Below are 18,137 nucleotides of genomic sequence, written 5' to 3'. Positions count from 1 at the left end.
GGGAGCATAGTTAATTATTTCCATCAATGCTGCAAATGAGTGACCGAATAAATGTGGATTTGATTTCTTGCCAAGAAGCTGAGGGTCAATCTAATGCATTTAAAAACAAGCCTGTTAGAGACACCGGGAAGAAGACTTTTTAATCTGTGAAGCAGAAAGTCTCATTTCAGATGCACAGCTGATCTTTCATGCATGTATAAAGATTTCTCTCAAGTAAAAAGAAAAAGAAAAAAAAACACTTTCCCCTCATACAGGCGAGAAGAGCCTTTTAGAAGACGTTGGTGTAATGCTGCTTATACTCTAGCTGTAATTACATACAGTAAACTCAATTATTGCATTTAAAAGACATGTTATTTGGAGGTGGATAGGGCCAATTAAGTAAAATAGGAATCAGTCTAGCTGTTATTGGAAGTGACTATATGTGTTTTAAAACAATTAAAGAAAAAGGACAGAAACAGTGCTTAGTTCACTAAGTTTGGTGATAGAAAAATTCTGAAATGGGAAAAAGTTAACATGTCATATGCCACATAATCAACCATGTGTGAACTGAACTTCATACATCGCTACACTATTGACCACAGGCAACAGATTTTTTTCATCCACTAAATTTTGGGAAAATATTGTGAAATCGATCACAACACATATTGTGAATGTATTTTTATATACTTACATTTAAGTAGCGAACATCCAATTCCACTTTTTTCTCCAGTTCTGTGAGAAGTTCATTGTGGAATGATTTCAGCTGGAAATTACAGTAGACAAATATAGTTTATATTATATACACAAAGCAATTTTCCTCTCATATGACAAAAGAATTCTGCATCTGGTTAGACCAAACACAACTTCTACATAATGTAATCGCTAACAGATGTTTACTCCAGTTTCTGCCCTGTTATCATTATCAGAAGGCCTCAGATACGGTTTGTTTAACATCTGCAGCTGTGTCACACAGCACAGGAAAGTCTGTGCTTTGTCTGAGCTGCTGTGTTTACGCATATGACCCTGGTCTATTGTCTTTCATATATGTACGGAAGCGATTTGAGTCGATGTGACATTTTCAGACACCGCTCCCTTCCATTTCCTTACCCTGGAGGCTAATGGAGCCTCTTAGATACAGCCTGATTGATTCAGTCATGTTGTGAGAAAATGTAATGAGAAAATGTGAGCCTAAGAGGCAATACGATCTTCATCAAGTTAATGATACTCACCATGTCCTCTAGCTGCATCTGGATCTGTCTGTGAACCTCCGCCATCTGAAAAAGCACATCCCCTTGAGAGAGAGATAGAAAGAGGAAATAGATTAAATTGTCACTGTAATGCTTTTGCACCTGATATCAGGACACCATGCAGTCTGACAAGGGTGCAGGGAAGAGAAAAAAGGAGGTAGAGAGAAAAATGAAAACAAATGATGAACAAGATGGGCCGGCAGTCAAGCTAAAGGTGCAAGAAAGTATCTGATGAACACAATAAAATAAATAAAAACATTACAAAATATCAAACCATATTGTTTAATAAAAAAAATAAAAATAAAAGATCACACAGGAAAAAAAAATATTACTGAAATGTTCTTTCATGAAGATGCATAGCAAACAAAATAAAACAAAAATATTCATGGGAAACAGTGAAAGCATTTTGCAAGTGCATGTTCAATCAACATGAGAAACAAATCAGAAAAGATGGCAAAAAGAAAATGTTGTTAGCACACAATCTTCTCATATCAACATCATTCTGTGGTACAAGAGAGAAATAAAGAGTGAATCATGCAGCCATTTCAGGCGTGTGTGTTGTGTCAGGGTACCTACATGCTGCCTCTTCTGATTAGGCAATGCATTGTGAAAAAAAGGAACAAAAGACCTAGTTTGAGCAGGAGCAAAAGTACAAAAGACCTTAAGACAGTGTGAAAGAGTGCAAAGCTACCCAGGGTGAATGAGTCAAACCTCAAACACTAAATGCATAAATAACACAGGGCAGAGATCTGCAGTAGTCTCATGAACACAATATCAACGCCACTGTTTGCTGCTGAATCCATAATGCAACAGTAAAAGACTGAGCCACACAGTGCTGGTAATTTACAGTGAATTTATAACACCCACATTTAATAATTAAATAATCATTATAATTTATATGAATAATATAAATAATACTAATGAAGTAAATAATATTTAATTTCAATAATTAGAATTTTTATAATTTAAAGTATTATTACACTTACTGAAGTAAAGGCTGTTTTACATATATATTATTACTATTACTTTTTAATATTACTATTTGATTAAATAGTACATTGCTATTTTACCACGGGTATGAATGCAGCTGATCCAATCAAAATTTTGAGTCTGAAATTGCATTTTATAACTTTTGAGTTTGAGTTGACAAAATTTTGATTTGCGAGCTTGCAGTCTGAACTGTCTTTGCTGACTCTACGCAAAAACAAGCATGCATTATAATTGTAGTTGAAATCACATATTGATAACTTGTACAAGGATGTTTTTTAAAATAATTAATAATTAATATATTAATAAAGTAGTTTTCTTCAATTTCATCTCATTAGCCACAGTGGGTTCAAGTACAAACATCTTGCTGCTGAAATATTACTCATCTGTAGGTTTAGGGCACAAATCAAGTGCAAGGGTCATCGGATTATGTTCATACGTGCTTGTAGAGAACATTGTAAAGTCATATTAAGTTATTAAGGCTGCCCTTAAAACAAAACTTCCACTCATTTCATTAGTAAGTCAATGCACACTTCCACAGGGACAGAAATAATTATAGAGTGCTGAGACATCTTCCTTCCATCCATCCATCAAACTCTTGTCTAACTCTGCATTAACCAGGTTTAAACTGGCTTAATAAAATAATGAAATGTAATAACACACACACACACACACACACACACACAGTATGTAACACATAGGGCAGCATCAGCCGCAGACATTCGAAAAGACAAGGCACTTACACAACTTTTCTGCTGTAAAAGAACAATGACAGACGTACATGTACTCGCATGACATCCAATGGGCATGACGTCTCTCTACCTCCTGAACTGGTAATAAATGCAAGGCATTCTTCGTGTACAGGGGTGATAAAATCAAGCCAAGGCAATGTGAATGATACCTCAAATTATGCAGCTTATTTTCTATATCACTAGATATTAAGTACCTTCAATACACACTCATTCATATCTGAAATCCATGCACATCCCTCATAAATCTGAGCTACTGAGCCACACAGTGCGTTTCATAAAGCGTGACCCTGCCTGTCTTTGAATCTGTCATGCCTGACCCAGGACAACTGCACCAGCCTGCAGTACATATCTAATCAAGCCTTCCTCTTAAGCCCTGCCTTCTGAGAAATAGAGGGACAGTCCGTTTTATACAGTCGTTTCAGTTCAAGGTCGGCAGAGGCCATCCAACCAGTAACGTCCATCGAAACAGAGATTAATAAGGGTGGATATGCTCCCACACATTACGCATATGCTGATCTTGCTGTACCCAAATTCAGTCATTTTCGTAACAGGAAGAAGAAAAAATATTCGCAGGAAAGAGGGAACAGGCATGAACATGACATTTCTGAGATACCAAACAAGAATACCCACTGTTGTCCAATATGAAATCATTATTCAGCAAATAATTTTATTAAATATGATAGTATTGCACATAATATCAGTTGTGCAACAATACATGTACATTAACAACGTAAAAAAAATGGGAGGGAAGAAATACAGACCTCAGTAGTTGAATTTCACATTTTCAGACCTTTAGCTGAATATTCAAAGTAAATTTGTTTGGTTTCTGTAAGTTATTTTTCATTCAAGTATTTCAGAAATAAACAAAGCAATTGTCTACAGTAAAGGCCTGTTAACATAAAACGATTACTGTAATGATAACTATAGTGTTCACATCAATGCACAATAAATGATCCATCATTTATAAATTGTGCACACAATTTACTAATTTGTTCCCTCAGCTTGCTAAATTTATGAAATAGTAATCGTGTGCACGATTGATTTATTTTTCTTGCATGTCATGGCTCCGTACAAAAGGGTTGGAAAATGGGCCTTTCTGTTAATTGCTGGAAACTTTCCAAAAATTCCTGTAAAGTATCCAAAATTTCAGGAATATTTACCAGAAAATGTATACCACTTTGCAACCCTAACCTTAAGAGTATAGAGATATAGGCTAAAATAAATGTGGATATATCTTTGACCTTTGAGAAATGTTCATATTGAGTTCATTTCTAACTGCCATGTCTGCGGTCATATCTGAGCTCTGTTTCATTGACAGCTCTTCTGAAAGTTGCACATGTGAGAAACACCTGAGATGTTAAATATCATCTGTGATATTTCTTTCCTATGGGCATCCATCAGGTCTACATAAAAGTGTGTATGTAACACAGAGACCCCTTCTGCTGCGGTCTATGCCCTGGCCTCACCCTGCAGTCACCCGTCCAGATCTCATCTGTAGGACGACAAACTCTCATTTCCTGTCTAAGTCAGCACAATGCTCTGACAGCACTCCCCGTCCCCACCCCCCACCTCTCTACTGCAATTCAGCCATGCTCTGCAGGACTCTAAGCTGCTTAGCAGTAATCAGCACGGATCACAACATCTGCAGCTTTGAAAGACTTAAACGTATTGTTGTCCGCTCTTAAAGGGCCGAATCAATTAGGGTACAGTCTGAAGAAACACTGTGCATCTTATCAACACCCTATGCCTTAAAACATCTATTATCAATAGCTTATTTAAATAAAGCACTTAGGACTTAGTAAGGAATAAATACAAAATGATAAAGCGCTTAAAATGGGAATGATTTTTGATTTGCAGTGCACAGATAAAGTCAACATGAAACGACTTTCATGAACCCATTATATTTTATTTCTTGGACATGACATACAAGGGAGAAAAAATAAGAATTTGTTCCCACGTTTTATTAACTAGTTCCTTCATTGACCATGATTCAACGAAACTGAAATGATGAAAAGTGGCCACAATTTAACTAAAAAGATGGAACAAATAAATAAAATTGGCAACAAATAACTGAAACAAGAAAATAATACAATGTGGCCAGGATTTAACTACAAATTAGTACAATATGCCCATTTGTAATGATAAAAGACTTCCTAATCATCGGGAAGAAGGAGGCGGGAACCGGCGGACAATCAAATAACATTTTAATAATACAAATTAAAGACAAAACAGCGCGTCAGCCCCTCACGGCGACTGACACGCACAAAATAAAAACACAACTAAAAGCCCAGGCCTGGTCCTCTCTCGTCCTTCACTGTCGTCGCTCCAGTTTTATATCCTTCCATCTCCTCTGTGGGACTCAAGACCGGTGGTGGGTCGCAGGTGTAGCGGATTTCCCAATCACTCCACCGGCCTCACTCGTGTTCCCACATCCCTCGGCCCCGCCCCACTCATCACACCATTATTTAACTAAAACGAGGGAACTAATTGGTACAACATGGCCACGATTTGACTTAAACAAGGAATGTAATTAGTACAATGCGGCCACAGTTTAATTAAAACTTGGAAACAAAGTGATGAAAAGTCATGTGAATGAATTCTCAACTTGACTGGATTATGAAAAGTATCTAACAGAACACAAAAAGTTCACACAAGTCATGGACACAAATAAACTTTACAAAGGACCATCAATTTTGGTGCAGCATTACAGTAGTAAAGATTGTAAGACACTGTAGAGTCTCACTGGGTCAACCTAACCTTTCCAGAAATAAATTTCTGTTATCCTGTCTCTTATTAAACTAGCTCAACTTTCCCCCTCCATCTCTTGTTCATCTCAAATTATTTCCCTCTTTCTGTGACCTTGGTAGAAGTAATAAACATCAATACTGAGGGAATTATACAGCACACAGATGGATGTGATAAACTTAAGCACATTTGGACCGAAGTCTCCTCCAATCAATTCTCTGATGCGTTGTGCTGCAGAACTTTTATCATTAAATATGACATAAACCTAGATTTCTTATCTCTTTCTTTCCACCAAAGTCACAGATGGCTGTATATCTATAGGTAGAACAAACAAAACAGTCAAAATGATCCATATGCTTCAGTATAATCATCCAGTTGTATCTGAAACTGTAAAACTCAGTGACCCAAGACGAAATGCTGTGATGCCTCATTGAGCTCGAAACCCCAAGGCCTAAATAATTCTTATGTGGTCATTACTTTGTGGCAGAAGACTGTATACATAACTATTAGAGAGCAGCTGATGAGGTCATAATGGAGATTGATTACTGCAGCAGAAAAGATTCAGGGAGGGGGGTTATGGGTTGGATGTGCTGGACAGACAAATTAATTTGACGATCAAATATAGAAGTAACACTCTTATCATTGTCCATGACTACTGAACTTCACTGGGACCTACAGGTTGCAAAATAATGAATCTTACTTATGTGAAGTCATTGCTCATGAATATTAATTATGAAGCATTTATCTCTGTTACAAAACCAATTGACCAAGTAAAATGGAACCTTGTAACTAATTTATAGCATTTTATGTAGGCAACAACTGTGTGCACAGGGGACAACTAATTCCATTTCATATTGGCATTAGCATGTTGCAAAGCTAACAACATGATGGCTTAAAGAGCATAAACATGATGCATTCTGGAATTGTCTTCTTTGCAAAGAATGCATGTAGTGCTGCCTTTTAATTCTGGCCAAAAAATATATATTTTAGACCTCTTGAAGTCCACTGATACATCTTGTTTCCTGTTGCCAGCGTATACTATGCCTTAAAACTGTCTAGGTTTTGGAAGCCTTACACAAATGGATGTACAAAAACACGTAAATGCATTAATATTCATGAGCAATGCCTTCTCTAAAGCACAACTCATTAATTTGCCTATCTGTGAGAGTATGAAATGCTTTTACAAGAATGTCCTCCAAAAGCTGATCTGATGTAAGTCACAGCGGTGCATCCAATTCCAAGCAACTCTTCTGTTTGCGATGGCATTTGTAGCAGCAATTATCAGCTCTGTGATTCATTCCTGAGAGGTGTTTGAGCCATTTGCCATTTTTTTATGTGTGCTTTGCTTGTGTGTGGAGCGAGAGATACCCAAAGGGTGAGACAATGACTTTCAGTGTGGTGAGGAAACACTTAAACCATGTTATGACACTACAAATCCCACCTACTTGGAGTGAAAATGAAACTTTGTGCCAACCTGCTGCTGCGCTCCCAACATCAGGATGGAGTCAATCACATAATAAAGTGCCATTTCTTTCTACGCTTCCTGTGGTGAGCTAGAATTGAAGGCTTGAGAATGGAGAGAGAGAGAGACAGCTGAGAAGAGCATCTCCACTGTTTATAAATGTTTATTTGGTTTTATTTGTATTTCATTTTTTGCTATTCTATAACTTTTTTGTTACAATGTCTTTACTGTCATTTTTGATCGATTTAATGCATTCTGTATTTATAGTTTCTATGGGTAAAAAATTATTGTTATTCAGCATGGTCCGAAAAGGCTAATAGTTTTGCATACAATGTCCCATTTATCTTTACTGTAAATTAATGTAATGAGGGGTTTAACCTTCGGGCTATTCTCCAAACATAAAAAAAAAGATCACATGCATTGTGATGTGCCACACAGTAGCAAAAAAAGCTAACCATCTAAATTCTAAACATTTGTCCTGGAAATCTGATCTGTGGCATATTTTGAGGGATTTATTTGAATAGCTTATCAAAAACTGAGACCGGATGTGTTGTTGGAGCAGCTTGCACCGAGATTTGCCAGCATTAATTATTCAAACACCCCAGAGTTATTTTGTGACTACAGCGAGAGCAAGATGCTTGCAGATGCAATTAATTGCGTTTAGTCAGAGAACACTGTTGCCTCCTGCAAATATTTGTTGTCGAACGAGAATATCCAGGATTTAGACTAATTATCAGCATAAATTGTTGTAATTTGATGAAAACTCCCAAAGCTAAAACTACAAACGTGAGAAGATGACAACCTACTGGTATCACACATCCATGACGACTGATACCCATATTTGGGCAGGGGGAACAGGAAGCTGTTTAGTATTCTACACACTCGTGCAGCATTGAAGAGGCAGACGGGGGAAGCTGTTTTTGGAAACACTGACATCACCAAGGAGGCATTCTGGGACTCAAAATCCACAGAACAGGCCGCATTCACATTACTATTGCTCTCTCATTCTCTCTCTAGCGGAACTTCTCCTGTTAAGGCAAGTGTTTTATCTATTTTTAGCTCACGGCTCCCTCTCTCTCCTTGGGCCAGCTGCGCTCCTGCATCAGTGCGTGGGCTGACTACAGGCGGTGGGTGATGCGATACGCACAAGTGCTGCATTGAAGAATCACTGCGCATCTCTTCACAGCAAGAGACCATGAGTTATTCAGAGTTGAGGATGCGATGAAGAGGATGATGACAGAACTTAATGAAATCTCACCATTATCCAGAACCCAGAGAGCAAAGCTCTTGTCATGTCCTGACATTTGACATCATTAGAGGTGCTAATCATGTCCTGTTTACACTTGGTAATAACATTCTCAGGTGATTCAGTGTTCAGAAGAATTACAGTTGACCACCCCGGGTTCCAATGTTGTTTGGAGTTTTTCAAAATATCATATTTGTGTTCTGTAGAAGAAGCTAAATACTGTACATAAATGACATAAAGGCAAGAAAATGGCAGATTTTTTTCATTTTTGGGTGAGCTTTGCCTTTAAGAAAATTCTGTATATTGGGTTGGGCAGTACCTTAGGCCATGTCCACACGTACATGGGTATTTTTATAAACTGAATTTTCCTCTTTTTTTGTTAAAAAGAAAAAAACTCTGTCCACATGAAAACGCAAAAGCATGCTATGAAGCACTGTCAAGATCATGCCAAACCAACAGGTGGCAATATAATCTCAACCGTAAAGCAATGTTGGCTAATCAAAAGCCTGAAAGAGTTATCAGCAGGCGAAGATAACGGTTTCGCACACGATAACACTGCAACCGTAGTTTTCAAAAATGTTTGGTTTCAGTGACCTGGTGCTGCGTTTTGCATGTTGACAAATGGCCAAACCGCATTTTGAAAATACCCGCGTTTGTGTGGACAGGGCCTTAAACTACGGCATCTTAAACTATCAAAAAACAGTGTGTGAGATGTGATGCAACTTGCTATGTGATACAACGACAAGATTAAAATATATATATATATATAAAAAATTATTTATTAAGATAAATACATATAATATTATATAGTAATAAAATACAGATACAAATAAAAGAAACAGGCCTGTTCCACATGCATAAGTCAACTGCACTAAAAAACTAGGTTATTGGACAACAAATCAATATCCATAAGCAATAATAGAGCACAGGGACACAACAAGTACACAGTACAAATGCACATGTGGCCACTTTTGTGCAACATCCTTTAAAACCCTTTAGTCCATCTTAGAGACATGCTAACAAGTCCAAGAAGACAGTAACATCTTCATGTGGGGCTGACTGTGTCAGGCAAAAGTGTTTGACTAAGACTGTGTGACTGATTTTAAAGATTCATGGCTAAATCATGATGGTCTAAGGCCAGTGAAGCCTTCCATTCATGGAAATGCCTTCCTTCTAACATGCAATTATACTAAGGCCTGAAATAACTCTGTATCAATTATTAACGTTGGGCTAAGACCTCACTTAAGAGATTTATTTAAGCGTGCAGTAATTGGTTGGGTCCACATGGCTGATACCACAGTTCCCACGTGCTTAAAAGAACGCACTCTCACCCACACAGTCTGCATGAGTATAAATTCAAAACAGACTCATTCTGCAAGTTGGATAAAAGTTTCCACTTCATGCCACTGTTGTCTTGGTAGCTCTTTCAAAGTCTCTGGATCTAAATAACACTGCCATTCAACACACACTTACAGAACAACAAACAAATCTTAAAAAAACTTGTCAAAAATGAACACACAATTCTTTGTCTTGCTCAAGCAAATCAATCATGTACTCATTCAGAAAGCAACCAGACAAAGGAACTGGTATGTTTTGTGGTTATGACATCTGGAATGCTTTGGAATGGACATGTTAAGATGAGAACGAGACTCTGGGAAACAGAGACACATGCAGCAAACTGTCAACAAGTGTAAAGCACTGTTGATTAGATACTTGTAAAATTTAGGGATGCACCAATATTTACTCTGTGTCTGATGCTTATGTTTTGGCTGTACTTTGTATCCCATATCTGCTGCTTCTATAATAAAAAATAAATATTTGTAAATATTTGCAGATATTGTGCATCCCTAGTAAAAGCTACATGATCATTCTGATGCACATGTATTTCTTTCATACTTGACCTTTATTGTAAAAAAAAAAACAGGCACAGACAGATGACATGAGCAGTACTGGAACAGCTGTTAAAACATAGGATAATCAATACATGCATGCACACATTAAATGCACTGTTGAGAGAAGGAGGAGTATAATGATATCTGACTAATGTAACATTTGAATACAAAACAACTTAAATAGTGACTTGAAACAACGAAAGAAATATTAGCAAATAAACAACTACTTGTTTGGAACACATCCACTTCTGTATTTTTTTCTATTAATCCATGTTTATTTCTTGTCAATGCCATAATAAAATCAATCATTCCCGATATCTACCACAATAGCAGTATTGATGGACACATTCTAGTATCTGAGCAGAATAAATGTCATACCATCCAGCCTTATACATTGTTGAAGATTAAAATATATTTTCTTAATAATCACGAAGGTACAAAACAAGCACAGACATGCTTTAATTTGTCTAGTGATGAAGAAGTCTCGGGAGAAAAGTCTTAAATCCTCATAAAAGTTTTCTTATTAAACTTTTATACCCAGATATTGCTGCTTTTCAACAATGCTGAGACAGCAGCACTCTAGAAATATCTCTCTTGCAGACTAAAATATAATCTCATAAAGACTCCAGCTCCGCCTGGCTATACTGTTTAGATATTGAGAAAGCTGGAAATCAGGTAACTTATCCCAGGATAAGATGAAGCTGAATTCATTCAAATAATAGCCTTTTACTGATTAGAGATGGATCATGAGCTTCATTGAAAATGTATTCAATGAGACACCAACCAGTGAAATTAAAAGAATCAAGATGAACGCTCGTAAAATGTTTCTGAGATGAATAATGGAAGTATAACCAGCTTTCAGGTCCCTCTGTAAGTCTTTCCCCTTCAGTACTCTTTAGAGAGAAATTTCCTCTCATGTTTGCTGCTGATGTGCTTATAGAAAGGAAGAGATTATGCTGCAGACTGCAAAAACATACTTCAGATGTGTTCTCTAAGATGTCATCTCTAAAAATTAATTAAAAAACAAAATATGCCAAACAAAACAAAACCTGTTGTAGTGTGCAAAAACTGCCACACAATTTAAATATTTCAAGAAGATTACTAAAGCCATTTTACTCCACAAAGATGCAGGAAGGATGCCATCTGAATCGGCATATATGCTAGAAAATGTAATGCATTTACAGAAATCTGAATTAAAAATTGCACAGCAGAATAGCAGTTTATGGTTGAGAAAGTGCAAATAGAATTTTTGAATATTTTACAGAAAAGGAACAATTAATATGTGTCGAACCGTTTTATAGTCTCATCACGACTCCCTAAATCTAAATTCTAACACAGATAAATGATTTTTCATAGAGACACATGGAAATAAGACAACAGGATAGATGAACACAATGCAACCAACCACCAATAATGAAATGAGTGAATCTGCGGAGTGTGTATGTTTGTACAAAGATAGTGTGTGTTATATCTAAAGATACAGTCTTAAATATGCTATACTATGTGCTCATACATCCAAAGCCATTCACACTGAAACCATCAAGTTATTCTATTTTGCGATCCCCCTCCCAACCATAGGGGGCACTGCAGCTACAGTCTATAACTCACCAAGATCCTTAGAGCCGTGACTCTCGCTGGCCAGCTCTCCCATCCGCACCAGTGCGTCGAAGTAGCCTTTTGCTGCAAATGTCACACCTGGAAACATGGAAGCATTGGGGACATAAGTATCGGGACTGTGCTAATGTGCTAACCCGAAGCTTCTCTCAACCCACAGGTGCCGCATCTATGGAAAAAGGAGTGGTGGATGGGAAAGCTTTAAGCTCTATATGTTCTATGATGGCTCGGCCAGAGAACTGAGAAGGGGGTGGAGCTTGTGATTGGTGAGCGATGAATAGCAAAAGTACCATTACTTTAAAATAAAAAAATACAATAAAAAAGCTTGATGCCCTCCAAAACCTAACATTCACATCAGATAGCACATTACTGAGAGCAATCACTCGTTCTGTGTGAGGTCCCACCACAGGGGCAGCTGTGGCTCTTCTGCATCACCATGGCAGAGAAGGGCTGGCTCTCAATCAGGTTCTCTCGGAGCCAGAGGATCACGGCAGTTTAGTGAGGCAGGATAGTGCCAAGAAGCACATAGTGTCTTGGAACACAGTGAAATTTAGGACCAGAAGGTACTGAGCAAGTGGTAAGAAAAGGTTAAAATGTTCTTGAATTCATCATTTTAAAACTGTTCAAATCAGGTAAGAAACCAACACAGACAGCATATTTAATTTGATGCAAATATGAAAGGCTATGAGGGACAGAACTACATCCAATTTGTTGTAGAATCACATCTTATACTCAAATAATGTTTTTGAGAGTTTTGAGGTACGCAAACAGAGAAATTTGTTGCTTTGCACATTTGTTTCATGCATTGTTGCATTTCAAAATGCTGTATTTATAGGAAACCTATATCTGTTCTAATACTAGATTGGCCAGTATTGAAAAAGTAATTTTATTCTTACATTTTAGATTAGTTTTGTCGCCATCTAACTTTGGCATTAATCATTAAAACAATAAAATCTGTAACATTTGTAACACTGTAATCTTTAGCAAAATCAATATCCATTTTTTATTACAATGTACAGAAATGTGATATCTAAATCCATTTGTAGCATTTAAAATAATTTAGTTAGACAAAATAGTGTACCATTTTATATCAGCTTTCAAATTTAAATCTACTTATCTGTATCAAAATTACACAATTCTGCATGAGAATTTTAATAATGGTACATCCCCTATCTAATTCATTACATTCATTGCATTCTCAGCACTGCCACATGTACTTGTCCTGTAAGATCTGCTTCTGGCCTCAGACATTTTGAAGGGACTTTTGTACTTTCATCCCTAACAGCCTCATTGACATTCACATCAAATTCAATATGCCATATGACCATCCCAATTCAATGCAGTGGGAGTGTTTGAGTGGAGGTGGTAAGGTACACCAATGGCAGCCCAATCACATAGGAATGTATAGAGTTATTTACTAGTGTCCGCGCAAATCCTAGGCTCAGGATAAGGTGCGTCCTGGTTGTGAGGGATTAGAGGGGGAAATCTGGGGGCTTTGGTGCTCCAGCGGTTAGGCTGAGTGGTGAGGGGTAAAAGAACGAGAGAGGCAGCAGAAGAAAAGAGGATTACAGAGGTCTGAAAAATAGGGCAGAAAGTCTCTCCAACCATCTCTGAGGAAACATTGATCAGCCACAGGAGACAATCCAAAGTTAAAAACCACAGAGAAGCCCAATCTAGACACAGTTATCACATTTCAAGTATGTGTGTGATATTGTTCAAGTTCCTGACAGAAGTCTCCATCAAATATAAACGTTAAAGTCTTTGGTCACTAATTATTCTTATTCCAATTTTTTTTCCAACCCTTTTCAATCCATCTAGAGTCCTAAGGCAAAGGAGGGGGATACTTTAGACTTAACAGCTGCTTATGCACAAGACATCTCAACATAAACATCTACTCTAGGGAATGCAAATGGACCTCCAAAATCTCTGTTTTGTTTTTGTACTATGACATTTTAATGATCCTTTAATTTCACTATTGGTTACTTGCATTTGCCAAGCAGCCCAAAATCTTGCAAATGCCCAGTAGCCACCTGTCGGGTCTCTGGGCTAATCACCTGTCTTTTTGGTGTGGGTGTGTGTGTTGGGATGGTGACAGCTCACCACGTCTGCCTGTTTGTGTTTTCCCCGCCTCCCTTGTTCCCCGTTGTTAACCATAATTGCTCGCCACCTGTTCTCTATGTCCTTCTAATTTTTTCCCCTTTATTATTCCCTGTGTTTCTCTGTCTATTGTCAGACTGTTGTTATTCGTTCCAATAGCTCCGATCATCTAGCAGTTCTTTGTACTCACCCTGTCGTGTCTTGTCCTCAGGCTCCAGTGTGTTTGGCTTATTTCTCTGCTCTAGTTCTTACAAGGCCAGAGCTCCTAGTAGCTTCAGCTGTTCATCCTGTCACTACGAGTGAATCCTGTGAAACGTGACTCATCTGCTGTTCATCCTGTCACTACGAGTGAATCCTGTGAAACGTGACTCATCTGCTGTTCATCCTGTCACTGCGAGTGAAACCTGTGGAGCGTGACTCTTTCTTCTCTGTCTCCGCTTTGTGAATAAAGCCTTGAGTTTACCCGCACCTGAATCCAGCCTGCTTTCCCCTGACAGAACAGTCTGACCATATTATGGATTCAGCGGGATCTGGTCCGCTTCGCGCGGCTCTCGCTCAACAGGGAGTGTTGATCGGGCAGCATGCCACTCAGCTCAACACCACCGCACTGGATGTGGAAGTTCTCAGTGCCCGAGTCTCCGAACTCCTCACACGGGTGGACGATCTTCAGCAAGAGGCAACGAGCCGGGGTCCCGTTCCTCACACCGGTATGTCACACGAGTCCGAACCCCATGCCAACAATCCGCCGGTCTACGATGGCGATCCTAACGCCTGTCAAGCGTTTCTCTCCCAATGCTCGCTGGTGTTTTCTCTGCAGCCCCGGCGTTACGCTAATGAAGAGACCAAGGTGGCTTACGTCCTTACACTCCTCTCGGGCCGTGCCCGCGAATGGGGTATCGCCGTTTGGAGATCGCGGGCTCCCTGTTGTGCCACTTTCGCGGTTTTCAGTCAAGAGATGGCCAAATTGTTTGATCGCTCTGCTCAGGGTGACGAGGCGGCGGCCCAGTTATCACGACTGTCTCAGGGGAGGAGCTCCGTGACTGACTATGCTATCCAGTTCCAGACTTTAGCTGCGGCATGCGACTGGAATGAGAGCGCGCTGCGCGCTCGTTTTCTTGAGGGGTTGGATTTCGCCATTTCGGATGAGCTCGCGGCCATAGAGCTCCCGCGGGAATTGGATAGGCTCATTAGTCTCGCGCTCCGCATTGAGGGTCGTCTCAGCCGGCACCGCAAACAACGGCAAACACCCGCCCCGTGGCGCCACCTAGAGTTCTCTTCAGCCAGTTTAGTCAGCCGACAGCCCTCGGAGGAGGAGCCCATGCAGTTGGGTCGTCTACGGCTTACACCACGGCAGAAGCAGGAGCGTCTGTTGTCGGGGGCGTGTCTATACTGCGGCAAGGGAGGCCACTTCGCCCTTCAGTGCCCATTAAAGGGCCAGGGTCCACCAGTGAGGCGGAGCGTCCTGGTGGGCACGGTTCTCAGCTCAAGCTCTCCTGCAACACGCACTCATCTGCCGTTCCAACTCTCCTTCCAGAGTCATTCACACACTGGACTCGCCCTTGTGGACTCAGGGGCTGAGGGGAACTTCCTTGATGCTGCCTCTGCTCAACGTTGGAAGATCCCGCTTGTTCCTTTGGCTAGCCCCGTTTCAGCATGGTCATTAGCTGGCCGTCCCCTTACCACCATCACCCACGTCACTCCCAAGATAGACCTCCATATTGCTGGCAGTCATCATGAGCGGATTGAACTGTTTATTATTGATTCCCCTAAGGCTCCTTTAGTTCTGGGACACCCATGGTTGCACAAGCACAATCCCCACATTGATTGGGTCTATAATTCTGTTTTAGCCTGGAGTCAGTCTTGTCACGTGTCATGTTTGGGTGCTGCTTTTTGTCCTGTCTCTGTGTCTTGTGTTCCTCAGGAGGATCCCTCTGACCTGACTGGTGTTCCGGCGGAGTACCATGATCTTCGGGCGGTCTTCAGTAGGGCCTGGGCCACCTCGCTACCTCCGCATCGCCCCTACGACTGTGCCATTGATCTCCTCCCGGGCTCTTCTCCGCCTAAGGGTCGTTTATATTCCCTTTCAGGTCCAGAGAGAGAGGCCATGGACAAGTACATACGTGAGTCACTTCAGGCTGGGCTCATCCGCCATTCCTCCTCTCCCGCTGGTGCAGGGTTTTTCTTTGTTCAGAAGAAGGACGGCTCCCTGCGCCCTTGTATTGATTACAGAGGTTTGAATGACATTACTATCAAGAACAGGTACCCCCTACCTTTAATGTCTTCTGCTTTTGAATTGTTACAGGGAGCTCGGGTCTTCACCAAGTTAGACCTGCGCAACGCCTACCACTTGGTGCGCATTTGGGAGGGGGATGAGTGGAAGACGGCATTTAACACCCCTTCGGGACACTACGAGTACTTGGTTCTTCCGTTTGGTCTGACCAATGCTCCAGCCGTTTTCCAGGGACTCGTCAACAGCGTGTTGGGTGACATGATTAATCAATTTGTCTTTGTGTATTTGGATGATATTTTGATTTTTTCTTCTTCTCTCCAATTACACACCCAGCATGTCAGACGGGTTCTCCAGCGGTTACTAGAGAACCAGTTGTTTGTCAAGGCGGAGAAGTGCGAATTCCACGCTGAGTCTGTTACGTTCCTTGGCCATATTATTTCTACGGAGGGGATCAAGCCTGATCCCGCTAAGATTGAAGCTGTTGCCCAGTGGCCGGTCCCTGACTCCCGGAAGGCTCTGCAGCGTTTCCTGGGTTTTGCCAACTTCTACCGGCGTTACATCCGGAATTTTGGTCAGATCGCTGCACCGCTGACAGCCTTAACCTCCACTAAGGTGTCTTTCAGGTGGAACCGGGAAGCGCAGGTAGCCTTTGACATTTTAAAGTCCCGTTTTGTCTCTGCACCTATTCTGATGGTTCCAGATCCGGAGGCCCAGTTCATTGTCGAGGTTGATGCTTCTGACGTTGGGGTTGGCGCAGTTCTATCTCAGCGTTCCCTCCATGATGGGAAGGTTCATCCTTGTGCATTCTTCTCTCGTCGTCTCAGCCCTGCAGAACGTAACTATGACATCGGCAACAGAGAGCTGCTGGCGGTACGATTGGCCTTGGGTGAGTGGCGTCATTGGTTGGAGGGGTCAGCGCAGCCCTTCTTGGTCTGGACGGATCACAAGAACCTTGAATACATCCGTTCGGCCAAGAGGCTGAGCTCGCGTCAGGCCCGCTGGGCGCTCTTCTTTGCCAGATTCAATTTCACCCTCTCGTACCGGCCGGGATCTAAGAACACCAAGCCTGATGCCCTCTCTCGCCTGTTCGGTGCTCCGGGGGGGGAGTTTGCGGCCGAGGCCATCCTTCCTGAGGGGGTGGTGGTCGGGGCTCTTTCGTGGGGTATCGAGCAGCGAGTTGAGGAGGCCGGTCGAGGGGTGCAGGTGCCGGGAGGGTGTCCGGCGGGCAGGTTGCTGGTGCCGGCTGCGCTGCGCTCTGAGGTCCTTGAGTGGGGTCACTCATCCAGGTTAGTCTGCCATCCAGGTATTCGGAGAACGTTGTCTGCCATCCGACAGCGTTTTTGGTGGCCTACTATGGCCGCAGATGTTAGACAGTTTGTGTTGGCCTGCCCCACATGTGCCCAAAGTAAGCCTGTCAATCGCCCTCCTGATGGTCTACTGCATCCTCTCCCTATCCCTTCCCGTCCTTGGTCACACATTGCCCTTGATTTCGTCTCTGGGCTTCCTCCGTCGAAGGGAAACACTGTAATTCTCACGGTGGTGGATCGCTTTTCCAAAGCGGTTCATTTTATTCCCCTGCCCAAGCTACCCTCCGCCCGGGAGACCGCCCAACTGGTGGTGGATCACGTCTTCCGTCTCCACGGGTTACCGGTGGATGTGGTTTCTGATAGGGGTCCCCAGTTCGTCTCCCGGTTCTGGAGGGAATTTTGTAGACAGATTGGGGCCTCTGCTAGTCTGTCATCTGGTTTTCATCCTCAGACCAATGGGCAGTGTGAGCGGGCCAACCAGGATCTAGGAAGAATGCTCCGCTGTCTAGCATCCAACAATCCGAGTTCCTGGTGTCAGCAGCTCTCCTGGGCAGAATACGCCCACAACACCCTTCCTGC

General features: G+C 41.3%; 1 protein-coding gene across 7 annotated transcripts in view; it reads right to left on the bottom strand.

Annotated features, from left to right (window-relative positions):
- Positions 1-18,137, bottom strand: part of baiap2b (BAR/IMD domain containing adaptor protein 2b) — a 56,469-nt gene that overhangs the window by 21,321 nt on the left and 17,011 nt on the right. For 4 of the 7 annotated variants that reach the window (XM_059532701.1, XM_059532700.1, XM_059532698.1 and 1 more), the window contains exons 3-6: positions 11,919-12,005; positions 1,803-1,814; positions 1,209-1,270; positions 671-742 (exon numbers count right to left, since the gene is read on the bottom strand). In XM_059532701.1, coding sequence (XP_059388684.1) covers positions 671-742; positions 1,209-1,270; positions 1,803-1,814; positions 11,919-12,005 — 233 coding nt within the window. The remainder of the gene's footprint in view (positions 1-670; positions 743-1,208; positions 1,271-1,802; positions 1,815-11,918; positions 12,006-18,137) is intronic. The other 3 variants (XM_059532703.1, XM_059532704.1, XM_059532699.1) reach the window with 2 other exon arrangements.

The sequence above is a fragment of the Carassius carassius genome, chromosome 40, assembly GCF_963082965.1.
Source record: "Carassius carassius chromosome 40, fCarCar2.1, whole genome shotgun sequence".
NCBI lineage: Eukaryota > Metazoa > Chordata > Actinopteri > Cypriniformes > Cyprinidae > Carassius > Carassius carassius.
Note: the sequence above shows the minus strand (reverse complement) of the source record. Positions and strands in the feature narration are given on the sequence as shown.